This window comes from Montipora foliosa, chromosome 5 (assembly GCF_036669935.1).
Source record: "Montipora foliosa isolate CH-2021 chromosome 5, ASM3666993v2, whole genome shotgun sequence".
In the NCBI taxonomy this organism is placed as follows: Eukaryota; Metazoa; Cnidaria; class Anthozoa; order Scleractinia; family Acroporidae; genus Montipora; species Montipora foliosa.
In genome coordinates, this window is record NC_090873.1 from 6,900,534 (window position 1) to 6,921,334 (window position 20,801).

At 39.8% G+C, this 20,801-nt stretch overlaps 1 protein-coding gene across 3 annotated transcripts; it reads left to right on the forward strand.

Annotated features, from left to right (window-relative positions):
- Positions 1 to 227: 227 nt before the first annotated feature.
- LOC138003489 (uncharacterized) lies at positions 228 to 12,634 on the forward strand. 3 transcript variants are annotated; one of them, XM_068849588.1, is made up of 7 exons: positions 228 to 299; positions 4,365 to 4,726; positions 5,691 to 5,837; positions 7,001 to 7,123; positions 7,879 to 8,007; positions 9,905 to 10,423; positions 12,024 to 12,634. In XM_068849588.1, the coding sequence occupies exons 1-7, from the start codon at positions 253 to 255 to the stop codon at positions 12,359 to 12,361; spliced, it is 1,665 nt and encodes a 554-aa protein (XP_068705689.1). In that variant the 5' UTR covers positions 228 to 252; the 3' UTR covers positions 12,362 to 12,634. The 3 variants fall into 3 exon arrangements, with proteins under 3 accessions (XP_068705689.1, XP_068705690.1, XP_068705691.1); XM_068849589.1 differs by having other exon boundaries at positions 5,691 to 5,798; XM_068849590.1 differs by lacking the exon at positions 228 to 299 and adding an exon at positions 308 to 418.
- Positions 12,635 to 20,801: the final 8,167 nt, after the last annotated feature.

A 20,801-nucleotide genomic window follows, 5' to 3' on the forward strand; every position in this document is an offset into this window, starting at 1 on the left:
GATCACAATAATTATTAATTATCAAGGCAAGTGCCCTAATTATAACCACTGGGCCAAACTGCCTCATTTTACTCTCGTTTATCACTTGCTCATCTTTTGTTAAATAAAATTCAACATCATTGTATACGAACACCTGGAGCCTTTCCAACCTCATCACTGCTAAGGCAAATAAAGTTCTGCAAATGACACCTGCTAAGAGAGATTGCTGTAATTAATAAAAGACATCTGTTTTAACGAGGAACATATTAGTTGATGTCCAAGCGACTGAGTGCAGGCTTTCTTAAAGAGCGAAAAACGAGGTATGTAAAATCGTTTAAAACAAAACCAAATGTTAAGATTAAATACACGACAGAAAATACTGCATCCATAATTACGGACCCTGGAATTTGTATCGAAGAGGTTTTATTAAGCCAACAAGGTTAGTAAGGCCGTCCGCTTTTGTCTTTGTTAACAGTTGTCCGAACGACTCATATTTTTTAGTTTTGAAAAGAAAAAAAAGTGATGAGAGGAAAGGTATTGGCTTAGTGAAACATTTAACTAGTTTATCCGGAAACATAAGCATTATTTTTGCCCATACAGCTTTCAATTCAGTTTCAACTACAACCCCGGAGCAAATGTGACACCCTTCCATAGAAGAGGCTTTCTGTCTACGTGGGACGCACTTATGTTAACTGTTTCTATTCCCAGCCTATCGATTCTTCATGCAACTCGGAACTGTTTTTTCAGATTGGTTCTTGGTTTCTTGTTGTTTTTCTTTACTTCGTCCGACCGATCCTTTGTTAGGGAATGCATTCGAAAGGTAAACGGAGAAAAAAATCTCGAACTCCTAGATGAACATTTAAGGCCTAAAAAATACACGAGCCAAAGGTGCTGCTTTTTTCGTGACGGATGCAATTCGTTATGTTCTCTATTTTTCTGACACGAGCAAAAATAAACCAAATTCCTGTGCTGCAATACCCGTCATACCCGAGTGCTTAAAAACTCTGTGGAATTAGCACGTTTTTTTGTACAGAGCCGTAGAGAATGTAGTTACTGATCTTTTGGTGGCTCATGGAAGAGCAGGTGAAAATTTAGAGTAATTAGCTCCCGTTTTAATACTTAAATTAGTGGCCAGCAAGGGTATTGAAGATGAATGGTATAATAATTAATAACACTGATAAAATACAAAACAACGCTCTTCTGATACTAAAAAAATAGCAACGTCCTGCGTCCATCGAAATAGTCCGACTTAAATTACCCTCAAAAACCACTAGAGGCCACCGTCAAAGTCACTAGGGAGTTTCTATTCACACTCATTCAAACTAAACTTCGAAACGGAAAATAGCTCAATTAAAGGTGAGAGAGAATAGGGACTTTAAAAAGACCTGCGACGCTGACGTGGACGAAAACGCCACCTTAAAAAAAATATAACCATTCACGTTCGTAAGTCTTTCCCGATTATTCCATCTACCTTATTATAGGAAATTAACTCTTCATGAAATTAATGTGAATTTGAATACTTCGAGTTAATTTCATCAGTTATTGGGAAGCAAAATTCCTTTCAAATCGCGTTCATTGAAGTCGCGTTTATTTAAAATACGCATAAGACAAACGACTAACAAAGACAACGTGGGAATCAGGCGTTGTAGAGTAAGCCTTTCCACATGCCTGGTCTGGCCTGTCAGTTCTGTCAAATGGAAAGCGCTTTTAGTCCCTTATGTCACCATGACGCAAAACTCGTTGGCTCTGTCGAAGCTAGAGCTATCGTCAGCTAGCAAATTTTTCTTCGTCCGTTTGCCGAATAAAACCAAATTTTCGAAAGTTTTAACAATATATCAGCATTTTCATTTCAGTCCCTTTCTGTAAGTTTATCAAGATCCACTGTTTCGCTGGATTGGAGATGCAATTTGAAGGTTATTACTTCCAAAATTAGCTTTACAGGTACTGGAAAATTGATCCATTTGGTCAACATGTACATAAACAGGTTTTGAGGAAATAGAAGATATTGAGTGCATCACCTGGTAAGAAAGGAATTGCATTAAAACATGTACGCTTTCAATTGTAAAAAACGGGCCCATGCACGGATGCAAAACTGCCGATAACGTGGCGGAAAGAGGCCTGAAAGTTGGCCTTTAGACATCTGACAAGGAAGTGCTTTTTGACAGAGAAAAGCCCTGGGAACGAGATTGAAGGAAGCGCAGCCTTTTTAAGAAAATATAAGACACTCTTGTCTTTTCGAATAAGGACGATAAATTGCGGAGTGCGATTCGGAAAATTGTTTAAGCAATTAGTTAATTAAATGTTTACTCTTTCATCAATTGCTCTACATGATTGACAACAGCAACAAAGGACGTTAGTAATTGATTATTCCAGGGCAAAACATTTTATTTCTTTATAAAAACATTGTCAACAGAAAATTAAAAACGTGAAAAACGGGATGTAGAAATTAATATTCCACGAAACTATTACCTAAAGAACCATTAATTAAACAAAACCATTTCTTACAGTTAGATAGAGCTTTTCCTTTATCCTAACGAAGCAATCTTCAAAAGCTAAATTCCAATTAAATTAATTAAAAAATATCCTTCAATCATTCTTGACCAGATATTAGTTAAACATTTGACAATTGCAACAATGGTGCAATTCAACATGCAGTTCAGTTCAATGCAACATTGAAAATTTGAGAGCTTTTCCTTTATCCTAACAAAACGTTTCTCAAAGCAAATTGCGGCAGATTAATTTTAAAATGTCATTCAATTCCTCTCAATATGAAATAAGCTAATGTCGGCTCTTTCGCAACATTAATAATCAATGAATCACTGATAATTAGAGGAACTTGAGGGAAATGCCACGAAGAGAGCCGTTGAGTAAATTTCAGATATATTAATCTCTTCGCAACAAAGATTGGCGATGAAAGACGACGTTTCGAAGTCATCTTGGCTTCGTTTTCAAGAGATCCAAAAGGAATTTCGTGATTTATAGACACGTGTGATTAATTTGAAAGATCTAAAAACTGCACGGGCCATAGACGTGTGCAATTTGAGAGCTTTCAAAACATCACGGGTGAACCGGTTCTTTGGAAATAACAACTTTAAAACCAAAAAATAAACAAAGTATTGATATTAGCCAACAGCTTAAAAAATATTTCTAATTTTTAATCAACGCGAAACTTCAACAGCTATCAACTGACAAACTTAAAGTGGTTATAAGTCACACAAGCCCCTCAACGACATTTTTTCGTATTTCGAAAATAACATTGAGGTGGACGTCATTCAATTGTTTCCATGACAACATTCCTGTTCCCTCAGCGGCAGTGGAATTCGTCCTAGAAACCTTTGGTTGACGTCCACCTAAATTTTACTTTCCAAATATGAAAAAATGTCGTGACGTGTGACCAGAAACCCACAAGGGTTGAAACGTGTGACTGATAACCCCTGTAAACTACCAGGAAAAAAACTCAACTTATACTGTTCAATTGGAACAAAACACACCTTATTCTTAAATGGCACAGGAAATAGCCTGAAATGTCGTGTTCTTTTTCTGTAAGCTTTCTTTTGCCTCGTTTAGCCCAGAACGCATACCAGTAATTTGCGCTGAAAAAGGAAAGAACTAAATTCTCCGAAATTGTCCCAAATGCATCGTGTTGTTCCTAGAACCTTTTACTTGAAATTTCACTTATTTATTGGCTTGAAAGACGAGAAAAGTGGTCATACTTTGATCCACAACACCGATGAAAATTTATTTGTGACGTCAACCCGGTATCAAACCCCCTTCAGCGGGTCTAAAACACAGGTGACATTCCACAGATCACTCGTTGCAGGTCATTTTGGAAAGTAACCCTAATTCTCAATTTGGCTAACCCTAGGCCTAAGGTTGGTTTTTATGCCTAGGGTTAGCTAAATTGAGGGTTTTGGGTTACTTTCAAAAACGTAAAACAATGACCTGCAAGACCCTGCAACGAGTGACCTGTGGAATGTGACCCACCAATTCCCCTTCATCGATCGGTTATGGATCAAAGTATGACCACTTTCCCGTGTTTCAAAGCCAATAAAAAGTGAAATTTCAATCAAAAGGTTCTAAAGACAACACGATGTATTTGTAAACAACATTTCGAGACCAGTTTCAACGTTCCCGAACGAGTTTCGACCTTTTATGTTACACGGTGCAACGCCTGCTGAAACTTTTTTGCAGCGCCGTTCCACATAAGTTTCAGCTAAAAGTTTCAACTTGTAGCAGCGGCTTAAGAGAATTTTTTTTACTTTGCTGAAAAAAAAACAATGAAGCAACAGCCTGCCTTCTTTGGTCTACGATAACCCACACTTCAAATGTACATTTGTGTCATGACAGTTTCCATTTTCAAATCGGCATTACGAATTCGTTTTCAGATTTCTCAACACCAACGTTTCAGAGTGCTCGACCCAAAAGGACATGGTACCTCTCTCTGTGTTCGCGACTTTAGTTGCCTTTTGTCAAATTATCACTGTGGCAGAGACTCAGACGTGCCATGCGACTGGATCGGAGGAGTCCATCTTGGGCTGGATGTTGCAGAAACACATCTACAGAACCATGCGCGCCAATATCGGAATACCATGTGCGTTAGTCTGCCGCGAAGATGTTCGATGCCAAAGCCTAAACTTTGTGATGTCTCTGCGCATGTGTGAGTTCAGTAATCGTACCAAAGAAGCCAGACCAGAGGATTTTGTCCCTGATCCAGACCGATATTATTTCAGACGAGACATAAACAGAGGTGAATGGAATACATGATTGACTAAGGAGCACCCACGGCTGTCGCTCTTTCCGATAAAGCCTTGTTTATACGAGAAACTTTTTATGTAGCAATTTTATATGACAAATACATTTGATGGTGTTGGTAGCACAAAAATAAAAGCTGACAATTTCCAGTTGAGTGGGTCAGCAATGCCTTTGGACAACAGCAAGGCAAGGGTGCCTGGTCTTTCTGAACTAAGAGGCAAGAATTCGCCACATTTTATGTGACGAGTCGTCTACACGAGCAATTTTTCGTATTTGACAATTTTCATTTGTCACAAAAGCTAGAACACGCCAGCTTTTCAGTAAATACATTTGTCACATAAAAATTGGTCAAATTTCCCCGTCTACACGAGCAGTCAGTCAATGTCATCTCAAACAGTTCTTCTCAGGACTACACTCCCCAGGACGATCGTACTTTACTTAATTATGATATGACTCCTGGGTTCAAACCATTTACGACAAATAAAAATTGTCACATAAAAATTGCTCGTGTAAACGGGCCATACAACATTGTGCAACAAATGTGGAACGGTGTCATCTGTTTCATGCGCTGGAAAACAACTAGTGATTCACGCCGTTCGAGTAATGGCAACTCGTTGAGCGGAGTAGAGCTCTTTTTCCTTTTTTGCGTATTTTGCGAAAAGAAAATTGCATGGGAACTATCCATTCGTGTTCTTTGCCTCAAAAGTTCGAAGCCGAAAGCGAAGCTGAAGTTGACGCCGAAGTCGCCGAATTTGAGCTAGAAGTCAATCTCTGAGACAAAGCTTAAATAAGCCAGTTTCGTAGTCTAATGGTTGGGTTGGATCGAACATGAAACTGAAGCTAATGCAGGAAAACCGCATTAGGGATCCAGTCCATCCTAGATCCAGTCTAACCGTTAGAATACAAAACTGGCCTATTAAAGTTAGAGAACTAACGATCCCTGTATCTTTCAATTCCAGTCGCCCTGGGTTCTATCCCTGAACTGGCAGCCGTGTCTTGCCAAGAAATAAAAGCGAGCGAAGGTCAAGTTATCAGCGCCAAGTACTGGCTGTCGACTATAAAACCGGGTACGGCGTTATTCGCATATTGCGACATGAAAACTGGAGGTGGGTTCTGTTGCACTCTCCACGAGCTTTTGTCCTGTTCTCTTCCCTTTTTCCATATCTGTCCCGCTCTTATTCTCGTCATAAGATTTTTGCTTTTCCTTCCTGTTCCATTTTGTCATCCTCGTTTCTTTGCTTATTATCATCATTCTCACCTGGTGCTTTATCGGGATCAAAATTCAAATTCAAAATTCAAAGCTATCGGGATCAAAATTCAAAGGTGTCGATTTTCTTTGAATTCTTGATTTCGCCCATATAAATTGGTCAACAGTCCGAATTTGGTACTTATGAACATCTCGCACCAAAGATGCAACATCCATCAAAACTTTGAATTCATCGAACATTTGAATGAATCGAAACTCTAGTAATCTAGACGAACAAATTTGGAAGCAAAATAGGTTAATTAATGTTTCAAGAATTGCCATGTTACGGCCATTAGAGAGATTCACGTTTAAATGAAACGGCAAACGTCGGCTTGCCGTTTCACGTTTCACGTAAAACGGAATGAGTCTTGTGACTTAAGCTTCGCGTGACCCTGACTCTGACTCTGACTCTGAATGCCCTCTGTTAACCTTGAGTATTTAGGTACTGACAAAAAACAAAAATTCGGGAGCCTTTTTAAACATTGCTGGTAGAAAAAGATGCTATATAAAATGATAATCCTTCCCTGTCACATTTTGCGTCACATTTTGGTATGAGATGGTCGTCATCATCATCATCATCATCATCATCATCGTCATCATCTTCCTCTGGTCTTTCCCATATCCTTTTCCTTTTGATACACCTGATCTTTTTTCCTGCAGATTCATCCTTCTTTTCAGCATTCCAACTTTCACATTCCTCAGCCTCCTTCTGTTTGCATTTGCCATTTATAACATCTTTTTCCAATTCCGCGCCCTAATCGTAAGAGCCTTGGGAAGTGGCAACTAATGGGGCCATTTCCCAGTTCATGTCTGCGTCCTCTTCAAAGCGAGTCTAAGTGCCAAGTTTTTGTGATGGTAATCAGTTCTACTTTACATGTGAATGAAAACTAATTTTCGTACGAAAAACTTCGCACTTGGACTCGCTCTGAAAAGGAGGCAGACATGAACTCGCAAATGGCCTATTGGGCTGAGGAGGAGAGGGAACTGTTGTCAAGTTTTTTCTTTTTTTGCTTTTTCCTTAAGATGTCGACGAATGTACAGCCTCATCCCCCGTTTGTGACCTTAACGCCTTCTGCAACAACTCAATTGGCTCTTACAACTGCACTTGCAAGCCAGGATACTTTGGCGACGGAAAAACTTGTAAAGGTGAGAAAAAAGCGGCAGACTGTACAAGTTAAATCATAAAATTCATCACAATTTACTAAAAAAACGGAGTACATAAATACAACACATGAGCTTAAAAATGGACTCTCAAAAAACAGAATTGTTTTAAACGACGTGTTACAGAATCCACGCGATTTGAAAACGATGATAGGTTCGGAAAAGATGATTATTCTTCTCGTAGAACGAGAACATTTTCTTGTAGAGAAGCGACTTAGTAGAAGCCCAGTAATATTCTGCCTACGTAATTTTGTTATATCTGAAGTCTGAGAAGTGTAGGTCCTTTTGTGCCATCCCACTAACTAGTTGAAAACACTTTTGATAAAGTGATTGATTCACGCTTACGATTAGCATTGTTACTAGATTTTAAGGTTTCATTTATGCCAGTAGAATTTCATTCCTGTTACTAATGGTGTTATAACAGCATAACAACAGTCCCACTGTGAAGTACAGGAAATAATGTTGTTTCATGAGAGGTCAGGTTCGGAAAAGAAACAATTTGGAATTATCGTCACACACAACGACATCATCATCTTCATCATCATCATCATCCCCACCATCATTGCTCATCACCATTCCCCATCACCACTATCACCATACCCAACATCAATGATCATCATCACCATCATCACCATCACCATCATCGGTCGTCACAATCAGATACAATAGTACCACTTATCTTCCACAATTTGAATCCTTCTTCTTCTTCTGACTAAAAGTGACTTTGTCTTTTGCTGTAGACGTTGATGAATGTACCGCGGCTTCGCTGTCAATTTGTCACGCTAATGCCTCATGTACCAATACTCTTGGTTCCTACAACTGTACTTGCAAGCCAGGATACATTGGAGACGGGAAAACATGCCGCAGAGGTAACAAAGAACATTAGTTGCAGCTTATCCTCTTTTAAAGTGATGTCCTAAATCTTCGCTCCAAAGGTGCGACAACTGATAATCCCAAAAATCAGATTTTGTGGTATGGAAACCAGATGCAGCGTACCCATTTCATGCTTGCTATCTATTTCAAACATCTCGCCCCTAAATTCCCTCTGCCAAGGATATCGATAATTCTGGTAGGTGTGACAATCGATCGCTCACCTTAAACAGTATTTTTTTTACGAAAAAGAAAAGTATGCCAGAACACCACTAAAATGCATAGCCACTTCATAGTGCAACCGGTTGTAGTTGCAATTTTGCACAGAGACGAGGTTCGAGAAAGCGCCTAAATCACTTTTCACAAACATTCTATGGGAAAATTCACCACCTCAGGAGGAAATTCCACGTTAAATTTTACGCGAAAACCGATATCGCACGAGAAGCCGCGATGAGGCCATTCAATTTACCTTTTGTCGAATGTTACAGTATTATAAATGCGCCCCCAAAAAAACCATTTCAAAGAGCTACCTCGACTGTTAGTTGTTTCTAAGTTTTGTCTCCGTTGCTATGTAACGCCACCCGTTGCTACGGTGCAATATCGGTCAGCCTCGTTTTAAAGTTGCAATTCCCCACTGAATACCTTTCCTCGATAGCCAATCAGATGGCGAGAATTCCCGTAGGAATGCGATTCTATACTACAACTACTACTATGCGATTCTACACTTTGACATCGTAGACTTAAATGAGCCAGCACTTGTTTCAATTTGAGATTAACCGGTGTAAGACCTTCACAATACCTGAGATCACACCAGAAAATTTGCTAATATAATAGCAAGTGTATCTATAAGCAAGGGGACGGGTTATGAAGGTATAAATGCTCATGTGCTCAAGCTTATCACGCCACCATTCACTGAACTGATCACAAGGTTTCTTAATTAAGTTGTCAATCTCTACCGTTAGGTTTTCTGAGAAATAGAAATGTCTCAGATGACATCTCTACTCAAAGGAGGATCGCCGCGTTACTAAGACAAACACTCATCGACCAATGGGGTTGTGACGATTTACCTCTAATAACAAGTTTATAACTTCAAAAAACACTACCTCTTATTGTCATTGTGATTGACATTGTCACGGTAAAGAGTAATGTCATATTCATCGTCATCAAGTTGTCAATGGTACTGTCACAGCCATCTCTCAATGTCATTGTCAGTCATTGACATTGTTATTGTCATGATCAATGTCGTTGTCATCACCACTGTTGCTGCCATTGTCAGTGACGTTGCCACTACCATTGCTCATTGTCATCGTCACAGTCATAGTCACTGCCATTGCCCATGCGATTGTGATGAGCGTTGTCGATGTGATTTCCATTGTTATTTTCATAATCAATGCCATTGCCACTGCCATTGTTAATGGTACGCGAACTGCCATTTTTTCTCTGACAGTCTCACAGTCATTGCCGTAGCCCCTGTCAATGCCATAATTATTGTCATGAGCAATGTCAAAGTCATTGTCCCAGCGACACAGTCATTGTCATTGCCACTGACAATGCCATTTTCATCACCGTTGTCAATGTGATTCCCATTGTTACTGTCATGATCAATGTCATTGTCATTGTCTCAGTCATTGCCATTGACAATGCCATTATCATTGTGATTACCGTTGTCAATATGATTCCCATTGTTATTTGCATGATCCATGTCATTGTCATTGTCATTGTCACAGTCACGGTCATTATCAACGTTAATTGCCACTGTTATTGCTGTTGTCACCGTCAAAACTGGATGGTAAAACATTTGCCTTAAGCTCCATGGGTATCAACGTGAGTCGCCAGGAGGAAGAGGGGGTACTTGCCGGTGGTTCGTTGAATAATTAGTTTGGTTCTATTATACAGCATATGGAGCTTTGTTCACAACTCTTGGTGCAAGTGGTAGACTGGGTCCAACTTCACTTGGCAGTTATTACAGAGGCAAAGACCATGAAGGTCAAGTTGCAGTGGTGAGCGGTATACAGCGGTGGACAGTTCCGTACACTGGTGACTACCGAATTGATGCAAGAGGAGCTGCAGGGGGGTACGATACACGCAACAATAGTCAACAGTATCGGGGAAGAGGAGCCAGGATGATAGGAACGTTTAGCTTAATAAAAGGCGAAACCATTCAGATACTCGTTGGTCAAGAAGGTGGTATTAACTACCACTCTTCGACCTCAGGTGGAGGTGGAGGTACGTTTGTAGTCAGAGGAACGAACACACCTTTGATAGTAGCTGGAGGGGGAGGGGGCGTCGAAACTGTGACTTCACGGCATTTAGAATGTGATGCAAATACAGCAACAACTGGGAAAACTGGGTTCCAGTCTTTGTCAGGAGGAAGTGGTGGACAAGGTGCCCAGGCTTCAGACAAAAGCGCTATGGGTAAGACAATGCATTGCTTGAGGTTACACTTGGGTTTACTGTGGCGAAAGGCCATACACTTTAAGGTTTTTTTGCCACAGTAGACGTGTATAAAAATATCAGTTCCAGAGTAGATACCTCTGAAATGACGATCATCGACAATTCCTCATTTTCTCTGGATTGACTGTTATCGTCACTTTAGATTACTCTGTCCCAAGACTTGTGGTAGCAGATGAAAAGAAAAAAGTTAAAGTAGAACAAGTAAGTCTAGTGCTTGATTTTAAAATGGTTAGCTTTCTCTTGAGGTTTGGTAACCGATATTTTCTCCTGTTTAAACTTGTTTCTTAGCGGGTGATAATACACGTTTACAGCAGCATTCGGATGAAAAAAAAAACTAACATATTTAAAAAAATAATGTTCTGGCAGTTGGCGATGTGATAGTCTAACATTCCCTGGTTCGGGTCCTGCAAGTTCAGGCATTTGGGTTCGGATTTTAAAAATAGATATTCATTTCCCATAATCCCTATCAAGCCCTAAGCATCCTCAATTGACGATAATAGTCAATTTAGAGATTAGAAATTGTCGATAATTGTCATTTTGGAAGTAGAGGATGGGTCGCTACTGAGTGCATTTTTTTGGACTCGCCCCAGTCCTCTGTTGGTCTCGTTATCCAAGATGTCGTCCGATATTTCTCCCGACTCCGGTCTCGATTCTTACCAAAATACGCCTGCTTTGCAGGCTATGATTTTACATATGCGTTTAACTTTACAGGAGCAATAAAGTATTCAAACGAAAAAAATATAGGGCGTCAGTGGTACTAGATAGTTCTGTAAAGCAAGTGTTCGTTAATTTTCAACTAAAATTGTGCAGAAATTTGCTACATTAAGTAACTCGTTAACTATGCTATGCAACCTCTGCCTCCAAGAAAAGCGTTTTTTTATAATTTCTAAAAAGATATTTTCCCTCTGAGCAAATTCACGCTAAAAAGTGGAGTAAACAAACAGGGAAAAATGTACCTCACTTGAGATCGACCTTGGGTCTCTTTCAAGGGGATAGGGGGCGGAGTGGAGGCCCTAACCCCTCTTTCGTCCACTACCCCCACCCCGTCGAGAGAACTTGCTTGCAAGTTAGTATCCCTTGCAGGCGTTTTTAGTGTCAGTCGTCACGCAACGCAGCTGGGAGGGTCAGACTACCAGCAGGAACGAGGGCGAGATATTATAAAACGCGTGCAGAAAAAAGTAGTAAAGATAATTTTATACGATTGTATACCGGTTCCAGCGATTTGATTGTAATTTTAATGAAGACATGCTTTTTTTTTAATTTGAAACCCTTTTTCGTAGCCTGCGAAGCTGGCAGGATGTTTTACCGCGGGATTATTTAAAGACGCGCGAGTAAATTAATGGTTGCTCTTAGGCCGCGAGTGGCATAACGATGAGTTGAAATCCCACAGCCGCTCGCATTTGAGGCCAAAATACAACATTTACTTGCACGTGTTTAAATAATCCCGGGATAAAATATTCCACCAGCTACTCAGTCTACTTTATCAGGAAACTAGCTTCCAGAGAAAAACATCCTAGATAGACTCTATGAGATCTCGGTATAATTTCAATGTATCATGTAGGTGGTGGCGGTGGCGGATTTTATTCCAGTGGAAGAAGTTCGCCAAATTTTAACGGTACATCTGGATATGGCGGAGAAGGTGGCAGAGGATTTCTTCAGGGAGGAGTGGGTGGACGAGCCCTACACTACAATGCCATTGGAGGATTTGGAGGAGGTGCTGGGGCATACGGACATGGAGGGGGTGGTGGAGGTGGTGGAGGTTACTCTGGGGGAGGTAGCGGGAAGGCAAGAGGCAACTCCTGTGGGGGAGGGGGAGGATCTTACAACGCGGGCAAAAATAGACATAATCAGTCTGGCTACAATCTTGGGCATGGTCAAGTAACTATAACATTTACCTGAAAAAGTGTTGATTAACCTGTTTTTCTTGTCCCGGAGATAAAGATGATTTTGGCTTAACGACGGTGCCTACTATTGTTATTGCGCATACGTTCTGCGCATCTCGAGATACTCGGGTTTTCTATGGGTGGTGTTTACTAATACAGGGATATTTTAGCGCGGTTTATCAGGGTTTTCGACAGCTTTGTAAAGCAGCGGACATATTTCTGAAAGCACCGGACGAGACAATTTTTGGCGTCGCAAGGCGCCTTGTGACCGCCGAAGGCCCGAGCTGCCTAGGAGGGTCTGGGGGTCTGGGGGTCTGGGGGTCTGGGGGTCTGGGGGTATGCCCCCCTCCCCCTCCCCAGGAAATGTTAAAATAGGACACTCGGAAACGCTCTTTCCAGTGCTTCTGGAACCCAAGAATCAGTTTAGCAGGCAAGGCTGGAGTTTACTCAAATTCTCTTGAAAACGTAAGTAAACGAAATTATAATAATAAAAAATAAAACAAACTCCTCAAATATTGGCAGCAAAGTTCCGCACATGGAATGGGAAAACGACCGGACGAAACGTCTGTCCTCCTCCTCCTAAAACTATTCGGAGAAAGCAAAACTTAGCAAGTCTTCTTGGTATCCAAAAAGAACATTGGGGGTAACCAGGCATTTTTTAGAGATAATTCAGCTTCAATTTGGAAAAGAACGTCATACATTCATTTGTATTTTAATTATCGCTGAAAAATGCGCGGGTACTCCCAATTTTCTTTTTCGATACCAATAAAACTTGCTAAGATCTGCTGTTCCCGCATATTCATAAACCGGGCAAAAATATCTTTAAATTAGAAAGCACCGTCCTTAAGATGTTTTAGGGCCTTCACGGACGATCCAAGTTGTTAACCGTTTAGTTGTCTGTAAAAAGAAGTTATCGATGACAAAACATCGCGTGTGAAACAATGCAGTGTTTCCTCTTGAACTCTTCAAAAGGAAAACTACTTTAGTGGTCGATGACAAATGCGACCGGATCACTTTCTCCTGTCTTTGAGCACTTCTTCATTTCTTGTCTCTATTTCCCAGGATTCCACGAAACGTGCCGGTTATCGACAATTAAATTTCTCGAAAACTCCAAAATAGTCGCCATTTTAGTATTCGCTTGTTTTATCGCAAATTGGTTCTGTCGGCCTCGCTTTCAAACGGAAAATTCAGACGAATATTTAACATTATTGAACTAGGCCAAAAGGGCCAATTTGCAATCAAACAAAAGAATACTAAAATGGCGGCCATTTTGGAATAAGGCGTGTGTGGAAACGCATTTCCCAACACAATAAGTTGTCGATTTAATTACTGTAAGTTGTCAACTGCAAATAGTCGTCGATAACTGTTCTCGTTCTAACCTAAAAGTATGGTTTGGATTTGTTTGCGGTTGTCCCGGATTCAATTCTACTACGCTTTTTAAATAGCCAACTGGTTGCCTCCTACCAGTTGGGGTTCTTAATCATGTTTCTTTCAAATTATTAAAAGTGGGGTGCCTGTGAACTAGCTTGAAATTGATAGCTAAGTCCATTTCCACTATAAACAAAGCATGACAACTTGCCTCGTGTGTGGAGACCCTAAAACCAGTCACTAGTCCAAAACAGACCCTGTAGATCCTAGAGAACCTCCACTCACCTATTTTTATCAAGTTAGTTGGCTTCATTGATAGCGGCTTAGTCTCCTTTTGCAATGACTTTCTTGAGAACTGGTGAAGGAAGACTTTTGGATGTCTCGCAACCCACTTTGACTTAACGGTCGTCACCGATCGTGAACGAAACAAACGGGAAACAAAAGTGGTTTTCGATAAATGTGTTTCATTTTTGCCATGATTAAAGACCACGATACTCTTGACGAGAACAAGGACACCCAACTGCTTCTGTACCAGGAAGTTCGCGAGGTCGCACAGGTTTAAAACTGAAAGAAAGAATACATGATAGATTTTGACGACGGCGTTGGCTTACAAAAAATCATTTGTTGTAAGCCAACGCAAGTTTCAACTTTAACTTCAACTATATTTAAGGTAATTCCCAAGTATTGCATTGCGCATCCCTACTGCGCACGATTTTCGCGTCATTAGCGCGCGCACATGAGCACGTGTGCTTACAAAACGTAAGAGATTTCCCCCAAACTAAGCCCGATAGCGAAATAAACGATCCTTTTCTCTCAAACGAGCAACGTGACCCCCGAATTTTTTTTTCAGGTATTTGCTAAGAACAATCTAATAAAGAACATATTTGAAGAAGGAAAAAAGTTTGATAGGACAACATGAATTTTTTTGGAAAACAGTCCCGTACTGGGTGTATTTTGGCCAAGGCGAGGACTTCAAGCTAACCACGGAACTGTCCCTAAAAGTGCACTATTCCCACAACCAGGCAATCAAAAACGACGTACATGAAGCAATACTGCTTATGTTAATAAAAGAAGCTTTATTTTCCAAAAACATTCTTGTGTCTTTAAAGTAACCAAGACTTAATTCTGTATGAAGATGATTCGAATTTTCAACGCGCAACCAGTAAAAATACCCCATTTTAAGAGCCTGCAGCCGCGTAAACAAGCTCGGTGACTCCAATTTTTTTCTTGCATTTTGTTAATGTTCATATCATGAATGTTAATTATGCCAAGTTTCCAAAAAAGTTTGATAGTTGAACAATTTCAAGGGAATTACCTTCAAGAACAACAGACCATTTTCGAATTCTCACGGCTGGACTGGGTCTAGCATGGCAAATCTTTTCAAATACAATTAATTTGCCCGCATTAGCCTCCATTTCATGCTAGATCCAGTCCAACCGTTAGAATACGAAACTGGCCTATTGACAATACACAACACAAAACAAACACAAAACGACTGGTCCGCAAATAGCACTTGCTAATCTGGGAGGAACAGTCACACTAAACGACTACAATGAAAATCATAAGTAATTACTAAATTTACAAAAGGACACTTACATAATTACTTGCACAGATTGTGTTAACTTTAAATCATTAGCATAATTACAAGTTCAATAACATAAGTATCGTTACGAGGTATGTTTGAATGAAGAACTCAAGTTCTATTTGTACGTTTTTAGAGAATCTTTCGCTTTCTCCCTTTTTTTCAAACCGGCTATATAATTCTTCACCCGTTGTATAACGTGAACAAAATGGAATACTGGCGAAACAAACATTGAAAAGAAGTTTACGTTGCCGAAATTCTCGTCGTATCTTTCAGTCGCAACCGGTTGGAGATCTTTTTTTCGATGCTGGGTGAATGAATCACGGCCTCACGAAACGCGACGTCCTCAAAATCCGCTTTTCTTTTGGTCAGCACCTTGGTGCTGACCAAAAGAAAAGGGGACTCTGGAGACGAGATTGGAAACGAGAGTTCAGGTTTGCGCAAAGTTCTCAAAACGCATTATCACGTGCGTGTTTCAGTCGCTTGGCAACAATGGCACAAGCTCAACAAGAAGCAAAGCGAGCCACACCCAGTCCCCTTACGCCCCGCCACAAAATGTCAATAGAGAGCTTTAGCAACGACGACGGGAACGGCATCGAGAACGTCATGTAAAAACATAAATTCAAGTTATTGCGATCACTTCGCGTCTATTCCAAGCTTTTTAATATGACAAAGGTGTGGCGGTCCTACACTAGGAATGAAACCGTTACGAGCGGCGCTAAATTTAGGGGAGAAAAATGAAAATTTATCTCCAAGTGCTGACGTTCTCCGTAACACCTCAAACTTGGTTATTTTACGTTGTTGTTTTGCCGACGACGGCAAAGAAATGGACAAAAATGAAAAACGCAAGTGCAAGGCGCTTAAAGCTATCGTTTTTGCCCACTGAATATGCAAATTTGTGACGTTCTCGTTGCCGTCGCCGTTGTCGTTGCTAAAGCTCCCTAATGAGGTCAACAAGAAGGCGGAAAAATACCCGGTGGAGTGATTTGCGTCTTGGAGCGGTTTTCAACTGAACGTCGTAAAACAGATCCCAGAGTAATCATTTCGACCAATCACAGAAGGTGAAAAGAGCGCAATGAACCAATCCAAACTCGCAGCAATTCCATGTAACTTGCTCAAAGCGCGGGAAAAATCGCGCTTGCAAGTCGCCATTGGTTTTCCTTCTCATTGGCGCGTGATTTTTAACCCAACCACTAAGCGTGTCAATTGCAGTCGCGTAATTCCTTCTGAAAGTCATTTGAAAACTGCTCTAAAATGTAGAATAATGTACTTGGTTTTGTTCTACAGTTTACTTACTGTAATTACTCGTTTTTTTTGTGTGAAGAGAAAGAGAATCTCTAGATCTGCCTAAGGAATAAGGAAATCCGTCGACGACGAAAGAAGTCGCAGATTTCTTTCCCTTTTACCGACAACAGAGTGATAGTGAAGGTTAACTGAAATTGTGTTTAGCTTAGGGTTTCCTTAACATTCTATGCATACTCAACGAGTGAAAATAAAGAGACCGTTTATTGAGATTTACTTCTTGGATTTATGAACAAATGTAATGTTGAGATTAAGGGGAAGGAATTACCAGCATTCTTAGACAAAAAAATAGAACAGCGAACACTATGATTTTAGAATTCTTCTGCACATTTCCAAATTAAAAGTTGGCTTTTCATCAAAACGAAACTAAGTAAGTAATATATAGTAGTATATAGAGGTGAAAACCGGCGTGCCCGAAGAAAAACCTCTCAGAGCAGAGTAGAGAACCAACAAACTCAACCCACAGTTGACGCCGGATCTGGGAATCGAACCCGGGCCACATTGGCGCGAGGCGAGTGCTCTCACCTCTGCGCCTCCCCTACTCACCTTACATGTAACTTTCTCAAAGCGCGGGAAAATGCGCGTCCGGTTTATCTTCTTATTAGCGAGCTTTAGCAAAGACAACGGCGACGGCAACGAGAACGTCACAAATTTGCATATTTAGTGGGCAAAAACAATGGCTTTGCACGCCCTGCCAACGCAATTTGTTGTAGACTCACTCGGCTACGCATGCTAACTTTGGATACCGAGGAATGTCTTAAAGGGGCGAAGAAAGTTAGAATTAAGCATCGCGTTTAAATGAAACAGTAAACGCTATACCGTGGGCTGCTGCTTGTCATGAAAGCATGAAAATAATGAAAATGATGTTACTGTAACTCGCCTCTCTCTTTTGAAAAGTTGGTTGATACTTGCTGCTAACACGCAAGAAATGAGCTCATATCAAACGAGTTTATTCCATTTTTGGCAAAACGCAAATTTTAGTCCGACGTTTGCCGTTTGCCGAAACATGATGCTTAATCTCTCTAATAGAGCGTTTTCACATGACGTCACGGCGGCCATGTTGGTGTTCCAAAACAAAGAAATGGCGGCCATGATGGTGTACCAAACTAATCCTCCGGGAATTGAACTCTATTTTTATGCAAATAACTTCTTTTGTTTCAGTAATCCAATATGGCTGCTGGTCACGTGAGTGAAAACGTTCTATTTTCTATTTTCACGTAATTTTCTCCATAATACACTTTGTTTGCCCCCAAATTTTGCATTTTCAATGCTCTTGGGGATACTGAATATTCCCAAGAGCATTTGGAAACAAGGTTTTTTGCAAAATTTGGGGGGCAAGCAAGGTGTATTATAGCGAATGTGAAAATAGAGAACGCAATAATTTTCATACTTTTATGTCATGTACACCGATAATGACCTAGTGTCGAAAAAATTTGGATTTTACTCTATGGAAATAATTTTTAGTCTTGTAAAAAGTCTTGTAAAAGACAACGTGAATGAAACCACCTTCAACATACAACGCATATCGTCTCGATGGGGCAGAAGCAATGTGTGGACTTGTGATACATTTTTAAAAATTTATTGCACGTACCTTTTATCCATCTTCAGAACCGCTATTGACACTTTGAGCTTGTAACTGGAATTTAATGATGATAACCCGTAAAAATAATAGTAATGATAATTACAATAGAGCAGTTTTCAATTGAGTGTCGTAAAACCAAAACCAAAGTAATTACTTTGGCCAATCAAAAAGGTTGGAGACAATCCAGTAAACCAATCAAAACTCGAAGTAATTACACGTAGCCGACACAAAGCGCGGGAAAATGTGTACGCGCGAGCCACGATTGGTTTTCGTTTCACTTCTGATTGGTTGACAAAATGTTGCAAGAACTTTGAACCAATCACTGAGTGAAGTAATCATAAACCAAAGTTATTTTCTAATTACTTTCGACACTCAATTGAAAACCGCTCTAATGATGGTGTGATACTACTACTACTACTACTACTACTACTACTACTACTACTACTACTACTACTACTACTACTACTACTACTACTACTACTACTACTAATAATAATATATTCATATATATTAATAAAATAATTTACTTAAGTCAATAAGACCTGCGGTTTTACATAGGGTTGGGCAGAAATTGGCATTGCTAGGTACAGGAAACATACTGTGCTAGATGCCGTCCAATTGCAGTCACGATGACCAGATTGAGCAGCATACAGACCATGCTACAACTACTGTCGTTATTAACACCAAGACAGCGAATTTGGACAAAAATAATATTTATAACACCTATTTATTTGTGCACCATTGCCCTCTTAAAAAACAGGTGTGATAAGGCAGGAAACATCATACACCTTATTCCAAAATGGCCACCATTTTAGCATTCTTTTGTTTGCTCGCAAATTAGCCCATGTTAACTCGTTCTTTTGAATTTTTAGCTTAAGAATGAGGCAACAAGGGCTAATTTGCAAGGAAACAAAAGAATACTAAAATGGCGACCATGTTGGAATAAGGTGAATGGAACGAGAACAGGAGTGGCATACTGCTGACCAGTGGTTGTCTCAACACAGACATGTATGCAGCTCTCTCTAGATGGAAGAGGACTTGTAAGTGGATTCATGTTTGGTCTGTTTTCATTAAATTTTGTTAATGGTCTCTATTGATAAAAAGACAAAATACAAAAACAAGTCACTTAAGCTGTGGGCTCCATTACAGGTAATAAAAACACAAATCACAAAAAAAAAGGGTTATGTAAACTGTTTCACACACAAAAAGTGAAGCTATGATCCTTGCAGTAATGAATGCAATTTTAGCAATTGCATAGAGAAGCCTGAAAATTTCAGGACTTCAATAGGGTTTGAATTACCCGTGACACCGCAATACCTCTGATCATAGCTCAGTTGATTAGAGCATCGCACCAGCATCGCGAGGTCACGGGTTCAAACCCTGTTGAAGTCCTTAACTTTTCAGGCTTCTCTACGCAATTGCTAAAATTGCATTCATAACTGAAAGGATCATAGCTTCACTTGATTTCATATCTGCAGTTCAATATATGATTCATCTCATATATCATTTCATAGTAAATTCGTTTTAGCCAGTCATAAAGATGCCCAAAAATTAATTAGCATGTCTAAACTTATATTTTCCTTACTAATAACAAGGATCAAAAACTATTGTCTATAAACCGCCAAGGACAGAAATTTTTGCTATATCCTAGATATTTTAAACCCACAGGATGCATTAATCGAGTAAGAAGGTAGAGTAAAGTTTTCTTGATAACGTTAGAATTTTTTCCCTATGGGAGGAGATGTACAGGTATCTATAATGTCTAGTAAGTAGAAACGAAAAACAATAACTACAAACTATTTTAATAGAACGGTTTTCAATTGAGTGTCAAAAATAATTCCAGCTTTTAAAGAAACACACATGCAAACAAGCAAAAGATCTTTCGACTTTGTACATACGTACTACACACTCGAATATTCTATTTTCTATTTAAACATTAAAAAAATGGCTGGCTTTTGTTACGAAGAAAACACTTACATCCAGGTCCACAGTTGTGCTTTGGTCATCCAACAGCTGAACTTCACAGTGCAAGGCGTTTGATTTTCCCATAATACTGTAATTCAACAATGATTAAACGCTGTATTTTATGGCGGAAAATAACCTGAGAAGGAAATCAAACATCAAACCCTCCCTAAGCTAAGCTTCCTCTCCTTTATACCGTCTAGAAAGCACTGGGTTCGAGTCTAAATGCAAACTTTCGGGAGGCATCACAAACAATCAAACAATTCAACAAATTTCCAACAACAACCGACGGTCTGTTGATACCAAGTACAATTGAACGAACGATTGTTGTAAGACTTTATTTTTCAAGTGAAATAACACAACTAAAGAGTAGTGTCCCTGAAGGCTTTTAATTTTATTTAAGCTCTTTTAATTAATAATGCATTGCAAGCGTTTTAATTTGTCAGCCATCCGTTGAAACCTCGTCCCGGCCTCACATCATTATAATTATTATCACGTTAAAACATCTAAAAAAGCGTCAACTCTGAATAAAATGAATTAAGAATAATTACATCGCTGCACAGGTTTATTTACGAATAACGTCGCCGTTTGATTTAACAGAGACTTTAAGATCGGAAAGTACTAAACACAGGTCACAGGTCACAGGTCACTTGTTTACCA